Source organism: Mustela nigripes, chromosome 9 (genome assembly GCF_022355385.1).
Source record: "Mustela nigripes isolate SB6536 chromosome 9, MUSNIG.SB6536, whole genome shotgun sequence".
NCBI classification, from domain to species: domain Eukaryota; kingdom Metazoa; phylum Chordata; class Mammalia; order Carnivora; family Mustelidae; genus Mustela; species Mustela nigripes.
The window spans coordinates 898,832-926,686 of NC_081565.1; the positions used below are offsets into that span (position 1 = coordinate 898,832).

At 67.1% G+C, this 27,855-nt stretch overlaps 4 protein-coding genes across 11 annotated transcripts; 1 reads left to right on the forward strand and 3 right to left on the reverse strand.

Annotated features, from left to right (window-relative positions):
- Window positions 1-5,175: 5,175 nt before the first annotated feature.
- Window positions 5,176-8,800, forward strand: EDF1 (endothelial differentiation related factor 1). The gene is made up of 5 exons (XM_059410276.1): window positions 5,176-5,363; window positions 6,838-6,889; window positions 7,231-7,391; window positions 7,726-7,819; window positions 8,382-8,800. The coding sequence occupies exons 1-5, from the start codon at window positions 5,286-5,288 to the stop codon at window positions 8,441-8,443; spliced, it is 447 nt and encodes a 148-aa protein (XP_059266259.1). The 5' UTR covers window positions 5,176-5,285; the 3' UTR covers window positions 8,444-8,800.
- Window positions 8,801-9,445: 645 nt separating this feature from the next.
- On the reverse strand, window positions 9,446-18,170 carry MAMDC4 (MAM domain containing 4). The gene is made up of 29 exons (XM_059412125.1): window positions 18,049-18,170; window positions 17,183-17,316; window positions 16,939-17,112; window positions 16,733-16,858; window positions 16,424-16,554; window positions 16,255-16,339; window positions 15,984-16,109; window positions 15,736-15,870; window positions 15,572-15,660; window positions 15,318-15,491; window positions 14,895-14,979; window positions 14,641-14,820; window positions 14,435-14,563; window positions 14,170-14,301; window positions 13,947-14,068; window positions 13,755-13,866; window positions 13,511-13,627; window positions 13,242-13,376; window positions 12,986-13,122; window positions 12,695-12,914; window positions 12,493-12,630; window positions 12,286-12,404; window positions 12,107-12,197; window positions 11,835-11,981; window positions 11,532-11,666; window positions 11,317-11,444; window positions 11,113-11,221; window positions 10,188-10,366; window positions 9,446-10,059 (listed from the first exon to the last, which is right to left on the reverse strand). The coding sequence occupies exons 1-29, from the start codon at window positions 18,168-18,170 to the stop codon at window positions 10,018-10,020; spliced, it is 3,753 nt and encodes a 1,250-aa protein (XP_059268108.1). The 3' UTR covers window positions 9,446-10,017.
- A 926-nt stretch (window positions 18,171-19,096) lies between these two features.
- Window positions 19,097-20,846, reverse strand: PHPT1 (phosphohistidine phosphatase 1). The gene is made up of 3 exons (XM_059410286.1): window positions 20,281-20,846; window positions 19,801-19,925; window positions 19,097-19,291 (listed from the first exon to the last, which is right to left on the reverse strand). Exons 1-3 carry the CDS (start codon window positions 20,438-20,440, stop codon window positions 19,199-19,201), a joined length of 378 nt encoding a protein of 125 aa, XP_059266269.1. The 5' UTR covers window positions 20,441-20,846; the 3' UTR covers window positions 19,097-19,198.
- Window positions 20,847-20,964: 118 nt separating this feature from the next.
- On the reverse strand, window positions 20,965-27,780 carry AJM1 (apical junction component 1 homolog). 8 transcript variants are annotated; one of them, XM_059410278.1, is made up of 4 exons: window positions 27,524-27,780; window positions 27,021-27,195; window positions 25,752-25,835; window positions 20,965-25,676 (listed from the first exon to the last, which is right to left on the reverse strand). In XM_059410278.1, exon 4 carries the CDS (start codon window positions 25,615-25,617, stop codon window positions 22,702-22,704), a length of 2,916 nt encoding a protein of 971 aa, XP_059266261.1. In that variant the 5' UTR covers window positions 25,618-25,676; window positions 25,752-25,835; window positions 27,021-27,195; window positions 27,524-27,780; the 3' UTR covers window positions 20,965-22,701. The 8 variants fall into 8 exon arrangements, with proteins under 8 accessions (XP_059266261.1, XP_059266260.1, XP_059266262.1 ...); XM_059410277.1 differs by having other exon boundaries at window positions 25,752-25,907; XM_059410279.1 differs by having other exon boundaries at window positions 25,752-25,910.
- Between the last annotated feature and the right edge of the window lie 75 nt (window positions 27,781-27,855).

Sequence of the window (27,855 nt, forward strand, 5' to 3'; positions counted from 1 at the left end):
GCTGGGTGGCTCAGTCAGTGGAGCATGTGACTCTTGATCTTGGAGTTGTGCGTTTGAGACCCATGTTGCGTGTAGGATACCTAAAGAAAAATGCCCAGGCCATCCCTAGCCTCTGCCCACCAGGCAGACCTGGCCCCGGGGCCTTTGCACCAGCCAGACCCTGCCATGGACCAGCTCCCTGCCTCTCCCAGGTACTTGCCATCTGCCTGGGGCTTCTGGAGGTCCTCAGGTCTCCAGATAAAGATGAGTCTCTCCCCTGGCAGCCTTGTGTTAAGAGGGTTCCCCTCCCCATGCCCCACGTGACTACAGTCTGTGCCGAGTTTCTCTCCTCCCCCAGATGTGGGTCCCTGGAGGTCGGTGGTCCCTTTGGCCTCATTCGGGGCTCAGTTCCTGGCTTGTTCTTGTTGGATAGATGAAGGCATGGTCGGTAACGGCTGGACGGAGCGCAGGTCCCAGGGGCCACTGGCGGCGCCAAACCGCCCAGCCCCGGTCCTCGCCCTCCTCGCCCCGCCCACACGGGCGCCGCCGCCGGTCTGCGCTCGCCGCCTGCCGGCCTCCGCCGGAACTGCCGCCGGGCCCGGAGCCCCGCGCACCGGCTCTCCGCGGGGGCTTTGCGGGCGCCGCCTCGCTTCACACCTGCCAGCCGTGCGTGCGCCGCTGCTCTCACACCCGGACCCGCCAAGGCGGTCGCTTGGCCAAGGCCCCCAGCCCGGTGTCTGGGAGGCTCCAAGTGGCCCTCGGGGCCTCTGTCCGCCCTGCCACGCGGGCTCGCCTGGGCCCCCGCCGCTGCCTCCGCCCTGGGGCTCGAACCCCGGTCCCGGACTCAGCCTGCTTGGGCCCGGCTGGCACCCCCGCCGCTGGCCCTGCCGCCTGTCCGCCGGCCCTCCTTGCTTCCCGGACCCCGGGCCACACCCATGTGCACCCCCGCTCCGCGGGCCTCCCTTCTCTCCCGGGGATCCTCCCCGATGCCCCGCCTGCCCCGCCGGATCTCTGCGGAGCCTGACTGGGGCTGAAGCGAGTCGCTCCCCGGTGCCCCGTCCGGTGGCCCGCGCTCCCTCCCGGGGTCACAGCCCTGCCTTCTCCCGCACACGGGCCTCCCCAGTCCTCACTGACGGCTGGATGGACGGGTCCTGCTCGGCGCCCCCTCCACACCACCAGGCGTGTTCAGGGAGGACAGTGGCCGGAAGACAAAGCAGGAAAAATGTGCTTTGTCTGAACTTCACGTACACAACTGTGCCAGCAAAAAAGAAAGCGATGCAGTCAACAAAGTATAAACAAGGAAAAAATGATGGATTAAAACTTTCTTTACTTTGTTGTATTTTCTCAAAAACAAGGGAATACTTATACCAACACGTAAGTTTTTCCACAGTAGTGAGTGTTAGGGCCCAGTCTGTTTCTGAGGCTCGACATCTGCAAATTTGACAACGGTTTTGTCGTGATCGATCCTTTTCTCCTTGTCACGTTCAGTCCACGGCCAGCCACATGTGCCATCTATTTCTGCCCATTGTTGGTCAAAGGACACTTTTTACTAAACTGCATTCTGGTAATTACACACAAAGCCACGGATTAGGGATGACCTTATGAAAGATACGCTTAGCAGGGGTCCCAGAGGTGCAGCTTCCACCGCGTTCTAGAAATTGTGCTTCGGCCCGTGTCTCCATAAACACAGCCCGTCCTCCTGGCTTTCAGACATCTCCGCAGCTGGAAAGTCACTCAGACGCTGTCACCGCATGGATGTGGTCTCTCTCTCTCTCTCTTTTTTTTTTTTTTTAAGATTTTATTTATTTATTTGACAGATCACAAGCAGGCAGAGGCAGGCGGGGGGTGGGGGTGGGGAAGCAGGCTCCCCGCTGAGCAGAGAGCCCAATGTGGAGGAGCTCGATCCCAGGACCCTGAGATCATGACCTGAGCCGAAGGCAGAGGCTTAACACACTGAGCCACCCGGGCGCCCTCTTTTGTTTTTTTAATTCTTATTTTTTAAAGATTTTATTTGTTTCTTAGAGATAGAGCGAGCAGTAGAGAGCACAAGCGGGGGAGGGGCAGAGGGAGAGAGAGAGAAGGCTCCCCGCTGATCAGGGGTTCGATCTCAGGACCCCTGGATCATGACCTGAGCTAAAGGCAGATGCTTCACCGACTGAGCCACCTGGGTGTCCCTGAAAGGGAATTTAAAAATAGAAACAAGAACATTAGGGTCTCAGTAATGGACTCTAACATCTTAGGGGTTCCTGGGAGTGGAAGCTGACAAGAGAGAAGATGTTATTTAAAAAAAAAAAAAAAGAGGGCGCCTGGGTGACTCAGTGGGTTAAGCCGCTGCCTTCGGCTTGGGTCATGATCCCAGGGTCCTAGGATCAAGCCCCGCATCGAGCTCTCTGCTCAGCAGGGAGCCTGCTTCCTCTCTCTCTGCCTGCCTCTCTGCCTACTTGTGATCTCTGTCAAATGAATAAATAAAATCTAAAAAAAAAAAATAATAACACAAGAAAATATCCCCAAACCAAAGAGCATTATTTTCTAAACTCAGAAGGCCCAAAGTGCTGAGCAAATGATTGGGATAGAAAACCACATCATGAAATTCTACCTCTATTCATAAGAGCTAATGGGGGAAGCAGCCGGTGCCCATGAGTGGACAGAGGGACAGAACGAGGACTGTACAGGCCACGGAATAGTGTCCCCCACAGAAAGGAAGGAGGGTCTGACACCTGCTGTAAGACCCGTAAGCCTTGAGGACACTGCTAAGAGAGCCAGTCACAACAGGGCAAATACTGTAGGATTCCACTTGCTGGAGGTCCCTAGAAGAGCTGAAATCGCAGAATCATAGAATGGAGGTTGCCGAGGGCTTGTGGTGGGGTGGGGGGGCATGCGGGATAAGAAGTTAGCGAAGGGGGACAGAGTTTCCGTTCTACGAAACGAAGTCATGGCCTTGACGGATAGGGACGGTTTCCCAACAGCACAAGTACATCTAACACTAAGCTGTATGCTCAAAATGGTGACGATGGTAATTTCATGTTAAGTGTATTTGACTACAGTAAAAAAAGATACTTTAGAGGGGGCGGGGCTCGCACAAAGGCTGGACTGCCAGGAGGGGGAATCACAGAAACACCTTAGCGTCTGTCTGCCGCCCTAACCGTGAATAGTCCTGAGATGTGTGAATAACCCTTCCCTCTTGAGGTATGCAGACTCTCACATTCGTGACATTTTACTAGACAGTTTTTAGTTGGTAACAGTGTTCGTTTTTCATTAGGGATACAATATTTAAACTTTATATTAGAAATACAGAAACGGCTCCGTTTTTTGCCTTCCGGAAGGCGCCATTACTGTTTGCTGAAGGTGAGTGGGTAGCACCGGTAGACTGCTTACTGCAAACGGTGCGGGCAGAAGGGTCACTACCGTGACTGGCGAGGCGCCCCTGGAGGGAAGATGGAAGCTGCTCGAGCTGGTTCTCCTGACAGCTGCTGCAGCTGCAAGCCTGAGGCTACTCGTCCCGGGACGCTGAGGAAATGGGAAGCTCCCAGAGCCAGGGGAGGGTGTGCACAGGTAAGCATAGGTGTCGGGGGTGGGGTACAGACCCCTGCATCACCCGTGTCCTGGTCAGAGAGAGTGCCACAAGGACAGAGGCACTGGAAGTCTTTGCAGCCTCAGGCCTGGCATCCTGACCAAAGGCTAGATGGCAGACCCCCGCACAGACAGAGGACACGGAGGTCTAGGTAACTGTTCTCTGGGTCTGAGCCAACCAGGGTTGCAACACTCCGGAGCTGATGCACCGGCTCCTGCTGAGAGCTCAGCAGGGGTCACACGGCCAAATGCGGGTGAAGCTCCTGGACTTATTTAAACACCGTTAGCTAAGACGCAGCCTCTTTTCACACGCGTTGTTCCTTCGTCTCTCTTTCTGGCCGATCACAAGCGCTTTGGGGACCCCACTAGGGCAACCTTGAGTGGGGATGTGCTTAGCTGGGGTTTATGGGATGTTTTATGATGCTCAGTCTTGCCTGCCTTTCCTGGGGTGGGTAGTCTTCTGTGGCTGCCAATTACCCCCTGCACAGCATAAGCCCGTGGACGTGAGGAAGCCGCAAGATTTGTGGTGTGAACCAGAAATCAGTCTGCGAATTGCGAGCGGAGGACTTGGTTCCCCTCAACAGCAGGGTAAACCAGAAGCCGTCTCCGCTGACGAGTGGCTCGTTGACCAGTAGGTACGACCTAATACACCGTTCGCCTTTCTTCTGTCTGGGTGGGGACCGCACTCATCAGACATCCTGGAGGAGCTCTGTGCGGAGCCCCAGGTGTCACCCAAACCAACATCAGGACCAGCATCGGATCCAGATCCTACCAAGCGCCCTGGGGAAGTGTCTGAGCAGTCCCGGTTTTTCACAGGAACAGTTCTGGAAAGCCATGACCCGGCGTCCAAGGAAAATACACCCGAAAACGTAAGCAAAAGCGTGAAGGAGACGCACTTGTTAATTCACACGAATGTTATTTTTTCTCAAATTCTGTGATGCCTGTGGTGCGTGTCAGACCTTCTGTCCATCCGTTACCGCAAAGGGCTGTCCACTACTGTAGGGAAAGGGAGGCGCGTTTCGAAGGTCACACGAGCGACACACGCTACGGAAGAATACTCTTTTGTAACCTTATTTTTACGGTTTTACGTGTGTTTTTAGCGGTTCCAAGTGCACAGGCTCGAGGCCCGCCCCAGCCCCGCTGCGGCGCGGACCCGACGGCGCGGACCCGACGGCAGGGCGCACGCGGGGCGGCCGCACAGAGCACGCACCCTGCGTCCGAGACCACGGCAGCTCCCCCGCAGCCCCCTCTGCACCGGCCGCGGCTCCGGGGGTCCCGTCCTCCGGGCGCGTCCCAAGCACCGGCCCCTCCCACCGCACCCTGTCCCTTGCGCGGCCGCACCGCACCCCTCCTCCTCCTCCCTTCCCCTACCCGCGCCCCCGTCCCCTCGGCGCCCCGCCCCCCCCCCCGAGGCCCCCGCTCCGCGGCGGGGCTCCCCGCTCCCCGCTCCCCGCCCGCCCCTCCGCGCCCTGACAGCGCACGGCCCCGACGTCTCCCGCCCCACGTCGCGCGCAGCCCGCCGCCCGCCGCCCGCGGGGCCGAGCCGGGCGCGGGGCGGGGATGGGGCGCGAGCCGCGGGAAGTGCCCGCCCCCCCGGGCCGCCGGCCAATGGGGACGCGGGGGCGGGCGGGCGGCCGGCGCCGGAAGCGGCCGAGCGACGAGGGGACGTCGCGTCGCCGGGTCTCCAGCAGCTGCCGCGGAGCCGCCGGACGGACCGCCGGACCTGCCCGCCCGCCATGGCCGAGAGCGACTGGGACACGGTGACGGTGCTGCGCAAGAAGGGCCCCACGGCCGCCCAGGCCAAGTCCAAGCAGGTGCGGCGCCGGGCGGGCCTCGGGGCTCAGGGCGGCCGGGCGGAGGACGCGGGGCGGGGCCGGGCGCGGGCGGGGGGCGGGGCGGGGACGAGGCTGGACACCCGGGCTGCGGGGGCCAGGACGACGCTGGGCCAGCCAGGGCCGGGGGCGAGGGCGTGGCGCCCGGGATGGGAGGCCGGAGACCGGGGCAGGGAAGACGGCCGGGCGGAGACGGTGTGCGACGGAGGTCGGGTGGGGGCCAGGGCCAGGGGCCAGGGAGAGGGAGGGCCTGGGCGCAGAGCGTGGGGGGGCCGGAGGGGTGGGGGGAGGACGGGGGAGGACGGGGGTGGGGGCGTGGACCGCTGGGCCGGGAGGGCTGTGGAAGGGTCCGGCAGTGTTTGGGGCCAGTGATGCGTGCGTGGTGGGGAGGCCCAGGTAAGGCCCCAGGTCGTGGAGGCTCTGAATGCGGCCCGGGTGGGCTTGTGGCCAGTGACAGCGGGGATGGGGTGAGCAGGGGCCCGGGGGAGGGGGAGTACCCCCCGAGGGACTGGGGCGCAGATAGGGGGCGGCCGCCTGGGTGCACTCAGGGTCTCCTCTGCCAGTGCTTGGCCCGCCCAAGGCTGGCTGTGGAGCCTCACTGAGGCCTGTTTTGGGATGCGGGCAGCCCTTGTCCCTGCACCGAGGTGGCCTAGAGACCCAGGGCACAGGTGGACTCTGCTTCTGGGTCACTGGAGCGAAGGTGACAGGCTCTGGAGGGAGAGAAGGTTCCTAGCTTGGCTTATCTACCCCCAGTTCACGTGTGAGTCCGATGCAAGTGTGGAGACGCTGGTCAGTGCCCCCCTGCTAAGTTTCTACCCTTGGGGGTCTTGGGCCTACACCCGCCGGCCAGGTCTGGGTCAGGATTAGCTGCAGCCCCGGGAACTGGCATTCCCTGACCTGCCCTGAGTTGCTCGCTTGCGGGGTCAGAACCAAACCCACTGTCCTTTCTCCCCGAGGAAGCTAAGCAGTACGAGCTAGCAGTCACGTGGACACGTGCTGGAAGCGTCTCTGAACGTGCCACTCTGTTCGGCCCGGTGGCCTCTGTGAGGCGTTCCAGTCGGGAAGTACCTCTTCCTAACATTTGGCGGGTGGAGGTCACAGGGTGTTGGTCTTGCTGGCGACGTTTGGGGGCGTGGGCCGTGGCTCTCGTGTTAGGAGTCGGAGTGGCCGAGTCTGATGCCGGCCAGCTCCGGGCGTCCCTTGTCCCATGCTGCTTCTGCGGAAGATCCATCGTCAGCTCGCGGTACCGGAGGGCGGAGGGTTTTGTGTGCAGAGCTCGGGCTGTCGACTCGGCCTTGCTCCTCTGGCTTGGACAGAGCTTCAGGACACGAGCTGCGGGCCAGGCTCCCTGGGCTGCACAGGCCCCGGACGTGCACAGCGGACTGACCGGCCCACAGCAGCTGGCGCTGGTGTCCGCAGATCGGATTTTAACCGGAAACTGTGTTCGCGTTCTTAGGCCATCTTGGCGGCTCAGAGACGTGGAGAGGATGTGGAGACGTCCAAGAAATGTGAGTAGTGTGCTTCCTCACCAGACGCGGGTGCCGTCGGGCGCTCTCTGCACCAGGCATCCGCACACCTGCCGTGCCCCCGGGGTGTCGGGACGGCTGCGGGGGGCTGGAGGTGGGCTGGGGTCTTAGCAGAGCAGCGGTGCTGGGCGTAGTCAGGCGAGAACTCACACGAGGTTCTGCGCCCCGTGCTCTTCAGCCTGTGGGGTTCCCTGTGTTCCGGTGCCTGGCTTCCGGGGTCACCGTGGCACAGGCCGCCTGTGGGCCCGCTTCCTGTTCTGAAATGGCTTTGTTGGGGGTTTGTGGCAAACCTTGTGCTTTGCTTTCGCCTCGTGCCGGTGCAGGGGCCGCCGGCCAGAACAGACAGCACTCGATCACCAAGAACACGGCCAAGCTCGACCGGGAGACCGAGGAGCTGCACCACGACCGCGTGACCCTGGAGGTGGGCAAGGTGATCCAGCAAGGCCGGCAGAGCAAGGGGCTGACGCAGAAGGACCTGGCGACGGTGAGCACGGCAGGGCCCTTCCTCCCAGGCTGCGGCTGGGCAGGTGGGAGGTCGGTGGTCCGAACGCACCGCTGCACGGCTGGGGGTGGCTTTTAGTGGCGCTTGGCCCTGGGAGCCCCTGGGGAAGCTGTATCAGCCGAGCTGTCATTATCTCCTGAATGTGGCATGGCTTCCATCGTGTGCAGACCCCGGGGCCTCTGAGGGCAGGCACCTAGGAAGGCCCTTGGCCATGTGTTGCCACGGAAGGTGGTGCTCGTGGCGACTCCCTTGGCCGTGTGCTCATTTTGTGACCTGCCGTTGTTGGAGTTGTCATGGGCAAAATCCGTCTCTTTAGAAAATCAACGAAAAGCCACAGGTCATCGCAGACTACGAGAGTGGACGGGCCATTCCTAATAACCAGGTTCTGGGCAAAATTGAGAGAGCTATCGGTGAGTGTCCTTTGGTCCTCTGTCGGGTCCCCGCTGCTGCTGCCTGACCAGGTACAGGGCAGCTACCGAGCACAGGAAGGCCCCCGAGGCTGCGGAATTCTCCAGACCCTTAAGAAACTCCCGAGTGTGTTGTCTGAGTGTCATCCCCCCCCCCACCCTGGCTTTCACGTTTCCTCTATGCCCTTGCTTTGTTGCTGGCCAGCGCCCTCCGGCCTGTGGATAGAAGGCTCAGTGGCCGCGCCGTGGTGTCGGTGTGGCACCGAGCACATGGAGCTCCCAGAGCACTGGAGCCCTAGTTCTGGGAGGGCCCAGCTGCCCTCTACCCTGGAAGGTTAGCCGGTGCCCGGACTGTGGGCTGGGCCCAGCCAGGACCGGAGGGGGCGGTCCTTGGCCCCCATGCTCTCTCCGCGGCTCCTTCCTGTGGAGGACGGGGCTGGGGCTCACAGGGTGGGGTGGGTGCTGCTGCCACCTTGGGGGGACGGCTGGGAGCGCCGTGTGCTGTCCTGCCTCTCGGGTCCTGGAGTGGCCGCCGCGGCGGTGAGTGGGCCAATGGCTCTTTCAGGCCTCAAGCTCCGGGGGAAGGACATCGGGAAGCCGATTGAGAAGGGGCCAAGGGCGAAATGAACGCAAAGCCTCGAAATCAGTGCGTTCCGGCTGGTCTCGTCCGGCCGGTTCCCCTGACCACCCGCGCCAGCGCGGGTCTCTTCACGCGGCCGAGCGGGACGCGGGGCGCCGGCCCTGCCCAGGAACTCCCTCTGTCCATACCTGCTGTCACACAAAACCTTGCGAAGTATTGCTTCTCCTGATCTTCTTTCCTTCTCATCCCCAGTGTCTGCCCAGTCTTGGGGTGACTCCCCGGGGGGCTCTGAGTGGGACCACCTCACGCTGGCGGGGGCTGTGGGGTGGGGCGGCCCGATGGGAAGAGCAGATGCTGTCTCCGGTCCGGCCTTCAGGGAAGCCAATAAACGATTGTTGCGCTTCCTGCTGGTGGAGAGTCGGTCTGTCTAGTGCGGTCGGCCACGCCTTCAGCGCGCCACTTTGGCCCCCAGCATAGGAGGACACGGGTTTTGTGACATGCCGTGGTGGGGGTGGGGGGTGGTGCCTGAGGACCGTGAAGGTCACTCTGCAGCGCTGTTTCCTTGTCACCCTTTGCTGGGACGCTTTGTGGGCGTTGCCTCGGGGCACCAGACCCATGTGCTCCCCTGGCTTGGGCTCCCCAGTGGCCTGGCATGGCAAGGGGGGGGGCCTTCCTGCAGGTAGGCGGAGAGCACCTGGCTGTGTGGGTGGCCAGGGGGACCCTTCCTGGACTGGAGAGATTCTGTTCCGTTTTATTAGGGAGGGTATGTGGCACACCAGGGGCTCTAACAGCTCAGAGACAGGGGTGGCCTTCCTTCTCAGAGCCTGTGAGGACGGCAGGAACCTCAGCTTGGCCTGCCAGTGACCTCAGCGGCATCACAGGGCACCGAGTGACCTGTGTTTTGAGACACATCATTTTGGGGACCACTTCAACTTGACCATGGGATGGTGGACATGGGGGCCCTTAAGACACAGGACCTCTACCGTGGGACAGTGGACGTGGGACCTTTATTTAGAATCGTGGACACAGCAGAGCATCGCCCCCCCACCCAGACCCACTCTGTGCCCCCTTATACCCAGATAAGCGTTTGCTCCTCGGTCCGTCGCCTGCACTGTGGGGGTCTTTCCCTGTCCTAAGTCAGATGCGGAAACACCCAGCAAGGCAGGGACGGGGCTTGGGTCAGGATCCCATGGGCTGGGCTGGGCCACCTGAGTGTTGGGGTGACTGCCGGGCCTGGGGCACGGGCTTATCACGGTGCACTGTGTGTGTCTGTGTGTCTCTGTGCCTCTGGCCCCGGGTCCTGTCTGGTGTGGTCACCGAGTCCCTGAGATGCGTGGGAGGCACCCCCAAGTACATGCTTTCAGCTGCGGAGCCCTGGGAGCCCTCTTTGCGGCTGACCCGGCAGGAGGCACGGACCTCAGCCAGTAAGTGGGGGCTGCCCTCACAGGCCAGGGCATTTATTGTTGGGGTGAGGACCGTCCCCAGGCACGTGGGTGGCAGTCTCTGTGCAGAGTCACAGCCTGGGGGCTCCAGGGATCCTGGGGGAAAGGCAGGTGTTATTCCCTGGACAGGACTGCGGTTGGCGGGGGGTGCTTGTCTGGGGAGCCAGTCTCTGGGCCATCTACTGGGGGTCGGTGAGCGAAGCCGGCAGGGTGACATGATCCTAGATGGAAGGAAGGGAGCCTCTGAGTGGTGGGGGATGTAGGCACCCCCAGCCGGCCAGGCCAGGCCAGGCCAGGAGGACTTCCCCGCAGTCTCCCCTGCCCGCTGGCCTCACCCAGGGGTGCCTACCGCATTGAAGACAATGTTGTCGAAGCCCGGGGCCACGGCTGCTGTCTCGGCCCGGGAGGGGCAGCTCCTCTCTTTCTGCAACCAGCGCCATCCCCCAAGTCCAATCAGCACCAGGACGATGAGCACGAGGAGGGCGCTGCCGACGATGGTCGGCACCGATGCGGCCAGTGCTGTGTCCCCTGTGTGCCGTGGGCATGTGAGCCCTGGGACTCAAGCCCTGCCCATCAGCCCTGCCCCGACAGCTGAGGACACGTGAGATGGCCCGTCCTTGAGGCCCCAGCAGGCTGGAGGGGGGCGCCAGGCTGAGGCCAGGGACCTGGCAGGTAGCTGCTCTGTTCAGATGGCCCCAAGCTAGACCCGCCTCTTTGTCACCAAGAGACAGCCAGCAAGAGCTCCACAACCAGGCTGGTGGTGGTCTCTGGTGGGACGGGGCACCTGCTGCAGGGTCTGCGCAGCGTCCGCCCCCTCTGCGGGAGTGACGGCATGCAGTGCCGGTCCAGGAAGGGGACGCAGACCTGGCTGGGCTCCCGAGGGACCAAGGACCAGGGTGGCCCAGCCCAGAAGGAGAGGAGATGGGTGCCTGCGTGGCTTGGTTACATGTGGAGTCTTACTTCAGCTCAGATCATGGTCTCACCCGACTTGCCCTCCCTGCTCTGGGAGTCGGCTTGAAAGTCCCTCCTCCGCCCCTCCTCCGCCCCTCCTCCGCCGCCCGCTCTCCCACAGGAGCCTTCTCTCTCCGCACATGAATAAATCTTTAAAAAAGGGAGTGGACGGGGGGCGGGGGGTGGTGTGGGGCCGATCTTGGTGACTTTCTTGGCCTCTTGGGCTGGAAGCCTTGCCACTGGCAGCCACGTGGGCCATGAGCTGCTGTGCCCGACGGGGGCCCCAAGCACGAACAGAGCTGGCGGACCTGGGCAGGGCTCACCTTGGCTGGATGTGAGCCGCTGGCAGGGCTGCCCGGCCAGATACTCCACGTCGTCCAGGGCAATGGGCCCCAGGGCCGGCTGGCCGCTTAGTGTGGCTTCAAACACGATCTGACCGGGAGGGAGAAGGGGTTGTGTGGGCTAGAGGAGGCTGGCCCTGTCGGAGGCCTCTGGGATCTCCAGGCTCAAGGGCCGCCAGGCCTCACCTGGAACTCCTCGGCACTGACCACCTCCACGTGGCCTTCCAGCCACTGGTGCCGCCGGTGTGCGCCGGCGCTCCACACGGCCAGCTGGCCCTGCGCGCTGCTCAGGATCACTCTCAGCTCCCCCTTGTCTGCAAGCGGGGGTCAGGGCAGGTCAGGGCTGCTCCTGGCCCCAGCTCTTCCTGCCACCCAGGTGCTGGAGGCCCAGCTGCACTCACAGAAGTGCTCCGGAAAACCCACGTGGTACCAGAATCGGAGGCAGGAGGACTCGGTGGCAGGCAGAGGCTGGCTGCGCAGCCAGGCCGCCCGGCCCCCTGGGCCCAGCACACCGGTTTCAAAGAGAACAAAGTGGCCTGGAAATGAGAGAGGGCAGGGCTCCAGGCCAGCTGATGGGTTGGAGTGGACCCCGCCGACGGGGGTGGGAGCCCGGACCGGCTGGGCTCGTTGGCCCACGGTGAGGTGGGGCGTGTGCCTCTGGCACTGTGTGTGGCTCCGGGGCCCCTTCCGCATCTCAGACCCACCTGCTTCTGTGCCCAGAGTGTGGTCCACGGGAGGCTGGGGGTACCGGGAAGGCGTGGCCCCACTGCTCCAGTCCCAGCTAAACCCTCCCAGGCTGGGCCAGGGCAGATGGCTCCAGCCGCACAGGCCGGCCTCGAAGTCACAGGAAGCTGCGAGAGACCTGGGCAGGTCAGCAGGGCTGCCCCCGTTTCCCCTCTCTGGTCCAGGGCCGGGCCAGGCGTCTTGGGGTTGGTCTGGAGCACGTGCGAGGGTTGGGCAGGGGAGGTGCTCCCACCTGGCCGGGGGCAGGGCCCGTCCTGGAGCAGCAGGTCGTCTAGTGCGATGTAGGACCGCTCCACACCAGCGGCGACCGCCTCAAATACCACCTGCATGGCACGGGGGGGTGGGGGGGAGCCGCCTCCGGGGTCCGGACCGCCCTCGAAGGGGAGAAGGCCCCCTGCCTCCCACACTCACCCTCCAGGCCCTCTCCGCCTGCACGTCCACACTTCCCAGGCGCCAGGCAAAGCCCCCGTGGGCGCTGAGGCTGAGCCCCTGCTGCCTCCCGGCCTCCTCCACGCGGACCTGCAAGGTGCCTGCCGCCGGCACACGGCCGGCCCGGTCAGCAGCCGCCACAAGGAACAGCCCCTTGGGGGCTCCTGGGCAGCCCCTGCCGCTCCTCACCTGGGTTTCTGAGGCTCAGGTGGTACCAGAAGGTCAGGCAGGCGGGCTGGGTCAGAGGCTGGTGCTCCTCTGAGGTCAGGGAGGCCACGTGGCCACGGGGCAGGGCATGTGGGCTCATGTCCACCACCATGTAGTGTCCTGGGGGGTGCCAATGTCAGCCTGCGTCTGACTCCCCCGGGCACCCCCGACCCCTGCCACGTACCCTGAGCCGTCTCTGTGGTGTGGTCGGTGCGGGGGCCCCAGGAGGCATGGCCCGTGGCATTGGTCTGTCGTGTCCAGAGGCCTTGGCCGCTGCTGGAGAAGCCACAGGCCGAGTCCTCAAAGGAGCACCGCCTGGAGGCCCAGCAGGGCCCAGGCCGCACAGCCACGTCGTCCAGCGCCATCGTCCCGTGGTAGCCATCTCGGAGGCCCTGGAACAGCAGCTGGGGGCCAGGGGTGTCAGCGGCGGGGGGCCTTGCCTGGCCTCCCCGCCCCCCCAGGCGTGGGGCCTCACTTGGTACTTGGCGCCGGAGCCAGCCTGGTGGTGCAGGGTGGCCCAGGCCTTGTGCCAGCAGTTGCCGTGGGTGCCGCTCCGCGACCACAGGAGGGTTTCTGCCTCTCCTTCCCGCCTCACTGCCAGGCGCAGTGTCCCTAGATGCAGGGGGCGGGGGGAGAGGGCCAGAGTCCGGCTCCTGGTGGCTTCCTGCCTCTCCTCCAGGGCTCTGGAGAGGCAGAAGAAGGAGCCCTCGCCCAGCCCGAGGATCACTCACCGATCTGGGGCCCGTGGAGGTGGTACCAGAAGGAGAGGCACTCCTGGGTGGCTGCTGGGGCCTGGGGCTGGGTGAGCAGGTGGGCCCCGGGGCCCCGGGCCGGGGGGTCCGTGGGATCCAGGAGCAAGTAGTAGCCTGCCATGGGGACACCGGTCTGAGCCGCAAAGATGCCAGCTTCCGGGATGGACTTGGCCAGGATGGGCGCACTGCCCTCCACCCGCTCCCTGACTCTGAGAGCTGCTCCCCAGGCCTGGGTGCCCCCACCCTACCTTGGCCTGTGGTGTGGTCGTACCCAGGCCCACGGCTCGCGATTCGGCGCCAGTGGGCATCTGTGAGGTGGCCGGAGTGCCAGCCGCAAGTGTCCCGCTCAAAGTTACAGGAGACCTCTGGGGGGACCGGGGGGGTCAGCACAGCCCAGCACCACCAGGCGCCTCCTGTGTCCTGAGGGGGCGAGGGCTCCCAGGGGTCCGTCTGGGTGGTCTGGGTGGGAGGCCCCTGGGGAGGGACTGGGACCTGAGTCCTTCTCGGTGGCCGTCACGGGGCTGCAGTCCTCCAAGGTCACATCGTCCACTGCAGCACCCTGCTGGCCAGGGCCATCCAAGTCCACCAGGCTGACGAACTCCAGCTGCGGCAGGAGCACAAGGGAGGGGCTGTTAAATCAGGCCCGGCTTGGTGAGCGCCGCCCCCCCAGGCTGTCCTCCTCACCCGGAAAGGCCTGCGGCGCGCCCCGATAAGGACCGTGTCCGCCTTCCAGTCGCCGCTGCTGCTTGGGGCCTGCCACACGGGCTCCCGGCGGCCACCCTCCACCACGACCAGTGCCAGGAAGCCTGGGCGAGGGGGTCCTGGTGGATCCACCCGGCCCGCCCCCCCGTCCCCCTCCCCCCCGACAGGGTGCACTGGGGAGCTCTCGCCAGCCCCCGCGTGGTACCTTGGGGGTCACCGTGGAAATAGTAAGCCATGCGGAGCTTGCAGCGGGGGCCCGAGGGGCCCAAGGGAGGTGTGAGGACCCGTGCCTCTGGCGTCAGCTGTCCCCAGGCCCTCTGCAAGGACAGGAAGTGCCCTGAGGAAGAGCGAGGCTGCTCAGAGCCAGTTCCTGCCAGGGACCCCCACCGCAGACACGGTCCCTAGTGGGAAGAGGCAGAGCAAGGAGCCCCGTGGGGACAGGGTTCGTGGGCAGGGGGCTCAGGCCTCACCCGCAGCGGCCCCGCTGCCGCCCGCACCCGGGCCTCCGCTCTCTTGGGCCTGGAGACGCCCCCACTGCAGCCGCCCCACACTGGCGTCTTCCCAGCCTCCGGCCGCGGGGGGCTCGAAGTCCGAGGTGCCTGGAACAGTGGCCCGCTGAGCGGGAGGGTGCGGAGGAAGGCGGGCCCCGCCTCCCGCCGCCCGGGGCGCCCCTCACCGCATTCCTGCTCGTCTTCGCCCGCCTCGCACTGGTGCTGGAAGTCGCAGAGCTGCTCTGGGGGGACACACAGGTCCCCACATGAAAGATGTCCCGGCTCGCAGAAGTCCTGGGGCCGCAGGCTGGACAGCTGGGGCCCAGGGGCCGGGGCCCAGAGCCCAGGGGGCGGACTGGACATGTCTGTGGAGGCAAAGCAGGGGTCAGGCGGACCGGAGTGGCGCTCCTGCTGGGGAGGGAGGGGCTCACGGGCCCACCTGGGACTGGCTGGCAGTGGTCCGACAGGATGAGGTCATCCAGGCTCACAACGCCACCTGGGCCGGTGTGCCCAGTGAGCAGTATCTGAGGGCACGGAGGCGGCTCAGGGCGCACCCCAGCACCCTCTACCGTCCCCAGCGCTGCTCCCTCCAGCCCGCGCCCCGTCTTCTACTTTCCATGTCACCGGACACCGTCTCTGGTCACTGCCCTCCCACAGCCCCACAAGAGGGGCTGTGATCATGACGGCTCCTTCCCTGGAGGATGACCTCACTGACAAGCGGACCAGCCTTCTGCTGCGGCAGCCTGGAGGGACCCGGGCCAGCACCCCGCCCCCCGAGCTCCTCTGCTCAAGCTCTGGGGGCCCCCCGCACCTCCCACGTGCCCACCCTCCCCCTTCCAGCCACTGCTCTCTCTGGCCTCACCCGGAAGGGGTGCTGGCTCTGGATGTCCACCCGGTCTCGGACCCAGGCGGCCCCCAGCTCCCCATGGCGCCTGCGCAGCAGGACGGGGACCTGGGGGGAGCCTGGGCTCCGAGTCTGCAGGAAGAGTTGCAGGGAGCCATCCACGGACCCGTGCAGGTAGTGATAGAAGGTGAGCTGAGAAGAAGCCGTGCAAGGTGAGGCAGACCTGCCAGCCCAGGCCCCCCGGACAAGCCACCCTGTGTCCCCTGCCTCACCGAGCAGTTGTGGGCCCCCGATGCTTGGAACTCGGGGCTGGAGAGGACGGCGGGGGCGCTGGGCTCGGCCGTGGAGACCAAGAAGGAGCCTGGGCAGAGACAGGTGTGGGCAGGGCTGGCGGGGCTCCGGGAGGTGAGGACCGGCGCTCCCCGGCGGGCCTCACCCTGCACGCTGTTCCGGCTGTGGTCCCGGCGTGGCCAGGCTGGGTGCCTGGCGCCCGCACTGCGGTTCCGGGCCCAGCCCTCCGAGTGGTTCCACGGGCCCAGGCCCGTCTCAAAGTCGGTGGTGGTGTGGTGGCCTGGAGGACAGGGGCGGGGCGCTCAGACTGTCAGCAGGGCCTCTCCGTGACCCGCCCCCGCGCCCCAGCACCCCATGTTCTCTGGATGGTCCGCAGCAGCCCCTCCAGCTCACGGCAGATGGGCGTGTCCTCGTCCGAGCTGTCCCCACAGTTGTCCTCTCCGTCGCATAACTGGTGGGACTCCACACAGGCCATGTTTCCACAATGGTGATGCCCCAGAGGGCAGTGTGCCTGGGGGGCTGAGATGGGCGAGGGGCAGCCCTTCACCGTGACCCCCAACTGCGGGGCCGGGGCAGCTGGGGGAGAGGCTCAAGACCGACCGAGTTGGGTGTGAGCAGGTGAGCCCCCCACCCCCAGTGTGGGCCCATGGCAGGGGGGCCTTACTGGGCAGCCCACAGCCCCTGAAGACCACATCGTCCAAGGCCACGGTACCCCTGTGGGTCACGTTTCGAGTGGCAGAGAAGGTCACCTGAAGAGAGTGGGGCCCTTAGGACTTAAGTCCAGGCTCAGGCCCTCCCTGCCGCCGCCAGTACCCAGACCGTCCCTAGCTCACCTGGAAGTCGTCCCGGATACGGCCAGTGGCCACCACCAGCTCCTGCCAGCCTGGGCCCCAGGGCCCGGAGCTCTGCCACAGGGTCAAGGTCTCGGCCCTGTGGGTCAGCTCTAGCCGCAGTTCAGCCACATCTGGAATGGGGGATGGGGGGTCCCCGGGGCAACTCAGGCCCCAGGGCTGCTCCCTGGGTCCAGCCCTCCGATGCTGTCCCTCCTACTGGGGCCCTCCCAGGCTCTGCAGCAGCCCTCCTTCCTTTCTGGGTCTCTCCCCTCAGGGCACCCACCCGGCAGTAGGGTCCCGGGCACCCACCTCCAGGGGCCGCGTGGAACCAGAGCCTCAGCTCGCAGGTGGGGGCTGCGTTATGCAGGACAGGGGAGCGCAGGACAGCTGTGGAGGCCTCTTTGCCACGATGGGTGCCGACAGCCATGTACCAGCCTGGCCCAGCAGAGAGGTCAGGACACGGGGCTGGGAAGAAAGAGGGGAGGCGGCGCTCTGGGGACCCAGCCAGGCCTCACCGAGGTCCGTGCCGAGGGTGTGGTCCGAGCGAGGCCCCAGAACCTCCAGGGAGGCTCCTGCCCTGTCTCGGAGCCAGCTGTAGCCTGAGGTGCTGACGTCCTGCCAGCCGCACGGGTCCCGCTCGAAGTCGCAGGCGAAGGGGGCGCCCAGGGTGGGCGAGGCTCCGTGGTAACCTGGAGAGTGGGAGGTCAGTGGCTGCCTGTCGTGGGCCCGCCCGCCCGCCCCTGCTCGGCCCTGGCTCACCGCAGCGGGTCTCGTCGGAGCAGCCTGCGCAGTCACACACGAAGTTGCATGTGGCCTCGCGGGGGGCCCTGCAGTTGCTGGGGGCCCCGGTCCAGCCTAGGGGCCCAGCTGCCGACAGAGAGACAGCTGGGTGGCTGGAGGCAGGGTGGCCCCCCAGTCCCAGGGAAACCTGCGATGCTGTTTGCCTGCTCTGGGGCCTCGGGTCAAGAGGTCAGGTGGGGAGAGGGCGGGTCCGGCCACCTGGGGCTCCCAGCCGGGCCCTTCAGAGTCCATCTGGCCTGGGAGAGGGTGACTGCGTAGCGCGATGGGAGCACAGGGCCAAGGGCCCCCAGTGGGGGGCAGCGGCCGAGGAGGGGGCTGGAGCAGTTCCCAGGAGGGGCCCCCGCCCTCTCCTCAGCCTCCGTGTGTCTAGGAGTGGTGGACTAGGGTCTTGCCTTGGGACCTACGGACAGTGGGGCCAGAGGAAGCAGAATTCTTGCCCCTTTCTCGACGACTTGGCCTGCGCACTCTCCCACCAGCTTCACCCAGGGCCTAGTACCCCTCCTCCCCTGCACCTGTGCCCGGCTCTGCCTTAGCAGCCGGAGCCAACAACTCACCCACAAGCAGGACCAGGACAGGCAGGAAGCAGCCGGGCAGAGGCATGGCCGGGCCAGTGGGAACAGACGGTGTGCGCCCTGGGCAACCTGTGGCCCTTTTGCCCGGTTATCTGCCCGTGGCCCCACGGACAGACTGTGCCGCCTGCAGTGGGGCCTGGGCCCCTTCTGTACCTGCTGCCCATCAGAGAGCCCCACCCCGTGTGGGGGAGGATGAACATCCGGCTGTAAAAGGGTCCAGGAAAGGGGCCCCTGGCCGAGGTTAGCTCCCACCTGCCTGGCTCCTTCAGACCAAAGGTCGGGCCACAGTCATTGTGCCCACCGCCGCCCAGGCCTGCCTGGTGTAGGCCCGGCAGGGGTGGGACGGGCTGCAGTGGCTCTGGCTGCGGCCACATCGCCGACCCTGTCAGGCTCTGAGGTCTCCTGGAGCTCAGAGGGGGAGCCCAGCGTGTGCCAACTGTGTCCCTGGCCCCAAGCACCCAGGGGCTTCATCCTCCGTAACTCAGTCCACGGCTTCCAGATGGCTTAGCCATGTATAAATGACAGTCACTGATCCGATGAATGTTCCAGGCAGTGTGGCCGGGCGCTGCCAGGCACAGCCCCCGGCATCTGGCTGCCATCAACCACGGTGAGACCTCCGGAGCTTGTCTCCTCATCGGTGACGTGTGGTCACAACAGCCCCTGCCCGGAGCGGCGACCCTGAGGCTCCCGTGGGCTCACAGAGGGCATGCGCCATGAGATGGCACCTGTGCTCACAGGGAGCCGAGGGGACGGGCACGTCCAGCGGTACCTGGCCCTCCCCACCCGATACCATATCTGCTTGCCACAGCTGGTGCCCCACAGCCCTGCACAGGGAGAAGGGGAGGCGGTCTCGGGAGGGGGGCTCCCAGCTCCAACTCTGAGGCCTCAGCCATTTGCTTGGAGAAGGAGCTGAGCAGGTGCCCTGGGACCTGGTCTTGGAAGGGGTCCTGGGTCACGTCACGTGTGACTGCCAGCGGCAGATCATGTGGAGACACTGATGTCCGCTGGCCCTGAGGGACCTGGTGCTACTTACTTGCGCAAGGGCTCAGAGTTTCCTCCCAAATGTCCTTGGACGTAGGAGCCACATGCGAGTCATCAGGCCATAAAGAGGGACAGCAGTGCAGGGCCCCCTTATCAGACCACAAAGGGCTGAGTGTGCACTGCCACTCCCTGGGGCCCCCAGATGTGGAGCCAGGTGAGGGGCAGCCTGCAGGGGCCCTGTTGTTTCCAGGGCCACCTCCGGCTCTCTGCCACACACCCCAAAACAGAAAAATCAAGACACACAGCATCTGGGCAACAGCACGGTGATAACATGTTTAATTCCTGTGGGTGAGGTAAGGTGGGGCACTTGGGCCAGGCTGGTGTCCTGGCCAGGGGGTACAGCTGGCCCCTTGGGCAGGCCTCAGTAGCCATCATCGGCCCAGGTGACCTCGTAATCAGGGTACATGGCTTTGATCTTCTCAGTGGAGATGGAGTGTTGCGCACGACCATAACCCTGGAGAGAGAAGCCAATGTTACAGACCCGTCCTGGCTCTGGGTGTCCATCAACAGCAACACCAAGCAGCCGGCTTGGGGGGCATCCCTGGGTGGAGCCAAACACAGCCATCCCTCCCTGCCTGCCCCGGGGAGCTCTCCTGCAGAAAGGTGGCTGCCATGGTGAGCCAGGGCGCTGTCCCAGGTGACGAGACAGATGGAGTCACCACTGCGGCTTGGAGAAGGAAGAGGGAGAGGCTGCTGTGCTTCACGCCAAAACGTGGAGTGTCTCCAAGAGCTGGGGGACAGTGACGGACCAGCCAGGCCTCGTGTAGGAACAGGACGGCCCCCCAGGGCTGAGGGGCAGGCAGGGGCCTCCCTCCCACTCCACGTGGGAAATGGGCAGGACACTGGAGGAAGGAGTCAGCAGCTGACACAGCCCAGAGACCCCAGCCCTGCAGGCCTCCTGGGGGTAGGGCAGTGGGTGCTGGTGAGAGCTGGTCTCTGGACCCGGGGCGCCTCGGGGCTCACCATGGAGTAGCCGTACACGTGGATCTTCTTGTCCTGGCTCTGGTGAGAGATGCGCCCGCCTCCCAGGCACTCACAACTATAGCCCTTCTTCTGGATCTCGCCCGACACCTTGTCATAGATGTCAGCTGGGACAGGGAAGGCAGCTCAGCACCCGCCGCGGCCCCTGGGCGGCCAGGGCACCGGACGCTCCGGCTGGGAGCAGCTCCTCCACGCTGGGACGCCACGAGACGGAGGAAGGGGTGCACCCGGGCAAGGGCGCTGGCACTAGGAGACGGGGGTCGGGCCACGGCAGCCCCCTGCCCTCCAGGACCCTGACTCCCCTGAGCCAGCTCAGGGTCAGACCTGGCACAGGATCGCCTCGCGCCGTCAGCCCCGCCCCGCCCCGGCCCGGCCCCGCCCCCGAGCAGGCGAGGCCAGCCCCGGCCCCGCCCCCGAGCCGGCTGGCCCCGCCCCGCAAACGCCCTCCGGCCCCGCCCTCACCATGGTACTCGGCCCACTTGTAGCCGCGTACGATCTCCTTGCTCTCCCCGGTCGGGGCCTCGGAGGGCGGCGCCGAGTGAACTCGAATCAGCACGTACTTGAAGACGCCGTCGGAATCGATGTCCACATCGGCGATCCGGGCGAGGTCCGCCGCCGCCATGTTCCCTGCCGGCCGCGGCCCTTCCCCCCGCGAGCCCGGGTTGAGTCATCCCCGCGGGAGGCGGGCTCTGGGAGCCCGGGACCAATCGCGCGGGGGCATGCGTGCTGGGGCCCAGAGCCTCAGCCAATCGGGCCGCCCACCTGCAGCACGGCCTGGCCAATGGCAACCTAGCTCCTTGCACCTCTGCGGCCACGCGGGTCCCTCTTAAAGGAGAACAGCGAACCCGGAGTGGGTGGGGGTGCAACCCGGCCAAGCGGGCAGTTCTTTCCAGCGGGGCCTGGGAGGCGGCGTGGGCGGCGGGCTCGGGGGCGGGCTCCTCCACGGGGGTTCGGCGGCCCGCGAGGCCCTGACCGCTCCCCGTCCCCTCACCGCCCGTGTCCCAAGGCCTCCCTCCCCGTCCCCCACCGCGTCCCGAGTCCTCCCTCTCCCTCCTCCCGCCGCACCCCAAGGCCCTCCCCGTCCCCACCCGGGCCCCCCTCCCGGTCCCACTCACGCCTCCCCCGCCCCCAAAGAGCAAGCGCTGCCACATTTGAGTTGTTTTACTTGGTTCGAAAGCGTTCGGCCCTGGACATAATCCCTGTCCAGGGTCACTCCTGGCCAGCCAGCCCCCGGGCGTCGGGCGGAAAGCTGGGGCCCGCGGGCAGGGGGCACGGCGGCCGGGCCCGGCAGGCCGCGAAGGCGGGTGGGGCGAGCGGGGCCCGTGGCCGGTGCCCACGCGCCGGGCCGAGGCGGGCGCGCGGGCGTTGTGGGGGGATGGGCGGGAGTGCACGAGGCGGGGGCGCGAGCCGGGAACAGGGGTTGGGGGGCGCTCGCAATTCAACTGATGGTCTCTTCTGGCCGCGACGGGGGTGCTGGGAGCCCCAGGAGGGCTGTTGCGAGGCCCGGGGACTACGATCACTCGCCCTTATGGAGCCAGGGCGGTGGGCCAACGAGTGTGCGCTCCCGGAGCCGAGCCGGAGCCGGAGCCGGAGCCGAGCCGGAGCCGAGCCGGGTCGCCAGCCTCGCGTCTCCAGCGCACGGCATCGGGCGAGGCCAGAGCAAGCGCGCGGGGCGTCCGTGTAGTCACACCCCCATCCCTCCGGTGGACTCCGCCCTGGTCAACTAGCTCGGTCCGGCGCCCGCTCCGAACGGGGAACGTCCAATCTTTTTTGTCCTCCCTACGTTGGCGACTCGGAGCCCCTTCTGGGCCGCCTCTGCGGTCCCTCCCGCTCATCCACCCTGCGCGTCTTCTCCCGCCCTCCCACTCTGCCCCGGCACCCAGCCAGGAGCCTCCTGTCCGTGTTGGGCAGACAGACAGCCTGACTCACGCCCTGCCAGGACTCCGCTCTCGGCTGGATCCTGCCGGCGTCCGCACCCACGTCCTCTTTCCCCCTCCCGGGGGGTCCCCTCCTCTGTCTTGGTGTCCTGCGCCACGCCTGAAGACCTCCGGGTACCCCTCCATTGCTGCTTGTCCCAAACTCTCCTGCGAGGGCCCACGACAGGGCGGCCGGAGGGCGGGCAGCGCCGCCAAGGTGCGCGCTCGGGGTCCCGCTGTGGTCTCTCTAGCCCGGGCTTGAGCCAGCGGGAACGGGCCGTGCAGGGCCCCCACTAGCCTTTTCTGCTCGGGACACGAACACACCGGGACAAGTCAGGGTGTCCTCCGGAGAGGACCGGCCTCCGAGCAGGGGGAGACCCCAAACCACAGGAAACGGGTGGAGGCACGTAAAAGGACGGGATTAGGCTCTGATCTACCCGGCCTGGGGAGGTTCCCGGGAGGCATTGTGGGCGTCAGGGAATGGGCTGACCGGATCTCTGCGGTGGGGTCTGCAGTAGTGACCCGTCCTCTTGAAGGCAGGGCCGGGCGGCCCTCAGGCCCACCCCGCCTCCCAGCGGGGAGCACCAAGGGGCCGAGGACCGGCCTCCGGGGAGGCCCCAGGGCTAGCTGGGGGAGGGGGAGGGCAAGGCGGGGCCTGTGACCTCCAGAGGGAGGGGGTCTGGGCGGAGCTTGTGGCGAACAGGTGGAAGACTGGCGGGGAGCTCGGCTCGGCCTGAGGGGCCGGGCGGGGCTCCCGGTGGGCTGGGCGGGGTCTGAGTAGGCAGCGGGGCTCGGGGACAGGCCCTCGGTGGACTGCGCGGGGCTCGGGGTGGGCTTGGGGTGGACCGGGCTGTCGGTGTCTGAGTAGACGGGGCGCCGCTCGGGGGTGGGCCCCACGTGGACTGGGCGGGGTCGGAGGGGGCGGGCCCTGAGCGGGCTGGGCGGAGCCCGGGCGCGACCCCGAGGCTCACATGATGTCGTCCAGCAGGTTGGCGCTGGCCACCCAGTCCAGCGCGCGTGGCTCGGAGGCGGCCATGATCATGCACATGAAGGGGCGGCCGGTGCGCCGGTCCGTGGGGTAGATGGTGGTGGGCGTGAAGCGCCGGTTGGCCTCGACGAACTCGCAGAGCTGCTCGTAGACGCGCGGGAACTCGTGGCGCAGGAAGACGCCGCGCAGCCGCAGCTCGCGTTGGATGTGGATGAAGGCCACCTCGCGCGCGCGCCGGCCTGCTTCGCCCTCTTGGTCCAGGCCGGCGGTGCCGGGCGGCGGAGTCAGGATCAGCGTCTCCATGTCGGGCTCGCGACCCCGGGCCGGGGGCGGACGCGCGGGGCTGCCGGCGGCCAGCGCCACCTTGGCGAACTTGCGTACCGTGGGCCCAGGGCTGCGCGGCGCGGGCGCGGGCCGGCCGGAGGCGCCGGGGGGCGCGGCGCCGGGGCCCACGGCCACCGACACACTGAGCAGGAAGCACTCGGCCGGCTCGTAGAGGCGCCCGGCGGCCGCCAGCTCGCGCGCATAGCTGCCCAGGGGCGCCGCGTGCGTGGCCAGCTCGCGCAGGGACAGGTAGGTGGGCGACAGCAGCAGCCCCTCGAGGCCGAAGCGCAGGAAGTTGTCTGCGGAGCCCGGGCTCGGGAAGCCCAGGAAGAGCACGCCGCGGCCGCGCGACAGGAAGCCGACGCGCGCGATGCGCGAGAAGGCGCGGTGCACCGGGCCGCTGTCCCGGCAGAACTGCAGCACGTGGCGGCACACGCTGCCCACGCGGCCGTACACGCAGCGCGCCTTGTGCGCGTCCCAGTCCTCGCGGCGGCACAGGCGCGAGCAGTAGTAGGTGTAGCAGCTGTGGCACGACTTGAAGTAGAGGCAGGCGTTGAACATGGTCTCCGTGCGCCGGCAGCGCGCGTTGGAGCACGTCATCAGGTCGTCCTCGTCGGCGCTGGGCTCCGGGGACGCGTCGGCCGCCTGCCCCTGGCCCGCGGGCTCCTCGGCGCTGCCGGCCGACGCGGGAGGTGAGCGCGGCGCCAGCGCGGGCGCCCCGGGGCCGGCGGGCCGAGAGTCCAGCAGGCGGCGCAGGTGGCGGCCCAGGCCGTCAGCCGCGGGGTCGGGGGCCGGGCCGGCGGGGGGCCGAGAGTCGATGACCAGGTCGGTGATGAGCTCGTCCAGCTGCTCGAGGCTGCGCTGGCGGCCACCCGTGGGGCCTTCCGGGGCGGCAGGCGGGGACCGCCGCGGCCGCCCCCCAGGCAGCTCCCAGCCCCTGGCAGTCGGACGCTCGGCGGCGCGCAGGTCGTTGTCGGTGATGGTGATCTCCGGCGTCACGTACCAGTTGCGGCCCAGGCCCTCGCCCGCTCGGCCCTTCTCTGACAGTGACGTCTCCGACAGGGACAGCGCGGCATAGCGTCTGGGCGAGGTGGATAGGTTCACCACGACGGGCGGACGCCGGCCTTCGGGGGATGTGCCCCGCGGCTCCCGAGCCTCGCGCCCCAGCAGGTTCTCATAGCTGCGGCCGCGGCCCAGGGGGTCCTCCCTGCGCGGCCCGGGCCCGGGCGCCAGGATGTTGTCCCAGGAGCGAGAGTAGTGGCGGCTGTCGGTCACCAGCCGGGGCGGGCTGGTGCCGGTGCCGCCGTGCCAAGAGGCCAGCAGCGCGCCAGAGTCCTGGGGAGGCACGACCTGCAGGGTGCGGTAAGGCCGCAGGCCCCAGTCACCCCAGGCGGCGCTGTTGCGTGGGTGGGGGTAAGTCCGAGCCAGGGCGTCGCGGTCGCGGTACCGTCCGAAGTCCTCTGTGTAAAAGGGGCGGAGAGGGGGGTGAGCCCGGGCCTCCTCGGGAGCATAGCGGGGGCCGCCGTAGACTCGCGCCGCCTCCGCATAGTAGGAACGGGAGGGCGGTTCCTGGACCGGGAAGGCGCGCACTTCCCCCGCATAGTAGCCCCCGCTGCGCCTCGGACTGGGCACAGGGGGCTCCTCGGACGGGAAGGGCCTGACGTAGTAGCTGTCCAGCGGCGGCCCGGGGCTGGCAGGAAACCCGCCAGGGTGGCCCTCGGGTTCCTCGGTGTAGAAGAATTGGGTGGGGCCCGGCGGCGTGGCGAAGGGCAGGCTTCGGCGCTCCGTGTAGTCCCGGGGCCCAGGCAGCGGACCGTCACAGTACAGCGCCCGGGGGTCCGCGCAGTACGTGTCGCTGGGGGTGGGCGTGCGCGAGAGCCCCATGTGGCGAGGCCCGGGCACGGTGAGGCCGTGGAACTGGGGGGCGACGCGTGCCCAGGGCGTGGTCTCCGCGGGCCCGCAGGACCGAGAGCCCCGGGCGGTGTGCTGCAACACCGCGTCGTCAGGCTTGATGTCCAGGCGGCAGCGGACATGGGGCGCGGGCCCGGCGGGCGGCTCCGGGGGCGCGCAGCGGCCGGTGGTGGCGCAGAGGGGCGCCATGCGGCCGGGGCCGCCCCGTTGCGGCTGCAGCTTGATGGGGTGCAGCTCGTTGGCGAGCGCGCGCAGCGCGGGGTACGCAGGCTCCCTGTGCGGCGATGCCTCTGCCCGCGCCGTCCGCTGGGCTTCCCGGCCTCGGCGCGGCAGCACCGGCGGCGAGGCGGGCGCGGGCGCCAGGCCCGGGGCCGCGCGGGGCGCACTCTTGGAGCGGGCGCGGCGCCGGGACTCGCCGTCGCGGGGCCGGGTGCGCGGCGCCGCAGGCTCTGGGGGCGGTGGCTCTGTGCGGGCCTCCATGGGCGCCCCGTCCAGCGCCTCCAGGAAGTCAAAGCTGCGGCAGTGGCGCTTGTTGAAAGGCGCGGGCGCAGTAGGCGGGCGCTCACATGGCGAGTGCCGCGACGCGGGCCCGGGGGCCGCCACCTTGATGTCCTGGTACACGGTCGACACCAACAGGTCCGGCGGGTCCGTGCGGGTCATCTTAAAAGAGGTCCCCAGGCTGGCGGTTGCCGCTTACTCTGCCTTGGGGGACTTTAGCCCTGGTGGGAGATGCGGGTCAGGGTGGCCCCTCTGCAACCCAGGCCAGGTGACACCCCTGCAACGGCCCCACTTACCTGGGGTGCAGTGGACGCAGCAGTCCTGGCTGCTGGCCTTGGCTGAGGCCGCAGGCTCTTGCTCCATGCCGGCGTCAGGAGCACCTGCAGGAACCCAGGTGTCCAGCCACTCAGGTCCTGCCGCTTGCCCCTGGGCCCTCCCTTCGGGGCCACTTTCTGCTGGGATGGAGCCAGTCAGCCAGAAAGGCCATGCTGTTGCTGCGGTCCCCAAGCTCCTGCCCCCATATCCCTGGATGGTCCCTCTGCTCCCAGTAGTGACCCTTGGGCAGGTTGGGGTAGAGAGCCTCCTCCTGGGGCAGGAAGGAGGGAGGGGTCCCAGCTGGAATGACTGCTCATGTGAAGCCTTATTTACAGATTTCTTCGGAGGAGCTGGCTTCACAAGACCCTGGTGACTGAAGCCCCTCCTAGTGCCCAGCGCAGAGCAGGCCCTCTGATGGGGCAGGCGAGGGGGACTCCCGGGGCCCCAGACTTCATTGGCTCTGCACAAAGTTGCTGAGGCTCCCTACTCCCTGGCTGGCCAGGTGGGCCATGGAGTCCCTCTTCCAGTTCCGCAGTGGCTGCTGCACTGGGAATGGTCGCCTGAGCCAAACCCCAGGCGTGAGGCCCCAGTGGGCACTCATGTGGGCCCAGCAGGTTCTGACCTGCCCCACTTTGAACCCTCTGTGTGTGCCCAGGCCAGGATAATGTCCCACAGAGGGCGTACCCGGGCCTGAAAGCCCCCATTCCTTTGCAGAAACCTTGTCTGATCCGCAGTATCTTGGGGTGGTTGAAACCCACCAAGCTTGTTGGGGTTGTCACGACAAGGACTGGAGAGTACCCCCCACCCCCTGCAGCTTTGCAGCCTGTGCCCTGCAGCTGGGAAGCCAGGAACCGGCTGCAGGACCACGTGGGGGCGTGAGCCACGAGCTCATGGCCGCCCCTCTTCCCCTGAGCGGCGCACCAGGCCAGCCCGCACGCCGGGGAGGCAGGGTGGTGGGCGGGTAAAGCCCCCCTCCTTGTTCACTGCTTCTCGGGAGAGGGCCCTCTCCACAGCGGCTCAGGAAGGCTCCATGGCAACCTGAGGTCCCTCTACCCCCGCAGTGGGGGCTGGGCTAGGGTCCACCCTATGCACTGGGCTAATGTTCATGCTTGGGCCACCGGCCCAGCTGCTGCCCCCGGGGGCTGGCCCGGTTGGGTCAGGTCTCTGGCGATGCTGGCGGCCCCTTCCTCACACCAACGGGCAAGTGTGCCCCAGGCTGAGCGAGGGCAAGCAGGGGGCTGGGTGCTCACCTGGCAGGATCTCTGGCCGCCAAGTCGACCCTCTGTGTCCCAGGGGCTTTCTGCCTGCAGGTCTGCTCTTCTGGGTCAGGGCCACGGGGCGTCGGTGTCTGTCCCATCCTAGCCCTGCGCCCTCCGCTGTTCCGTCCCTGTCCACAGGACTGTCCCCTTCTCACCCCTTTCCATCCTAAGCTCAGAGCCAGGCCGGGATTGGGGGTCTGATGACAGGGCATGACGCTCCGCCCCAGGGAAGTGACAGCCCAGCTCTGCTGCTGCGGGGGGTGAGGAGCTGGACTGGGTGACGCCCCTCCCCTTGGTCATGGGGCCGGTCGGCCCTTGCGGGGGTCCCAGGCCCAACGAGCCCCTCCCGCGGCCCTCCCCGCCGCACAGCCCTGCCCCCGCCCTGAGCGCCTCGCGTGGGGACCCGCTGGTGTAGCTCCGGGGCGGGCCCCCAGCCTTGCGGGTGCCCCCCGCCCCGTGATAGCGCCGTGGGGCAGCGGCCGGCGACCCCTTACCTGGGCGCTGCTTCCCCGCCGCGCGCGCCCGGTGGGCTGCGCAGGCCTGCGCCCGCTCCGCCTTCCCGGCTCCGCTCCGCGGCGTCCCCGGCACCGGCAGAAGCTTCGAGGCAGCGGCGCGGAGGCCGCCGGCCGCTCAGTGCTGCCCCCGCTGGTGGCCGGCGGGGCTGCACTTAAAGGGGCCGTACGGTGGGCCTGGGACCCGTGGGGCCCAGCAGCTGTGTGTCGGTGCTGAGTGCCAGGTGACACGCTCTCCCTCACGTCCAAGGTGCAGACCTCGGGTCCAACCGGGGTGGCTGCACCCAGGAGCGCCCTGCTAGCCCCGCCCTCCA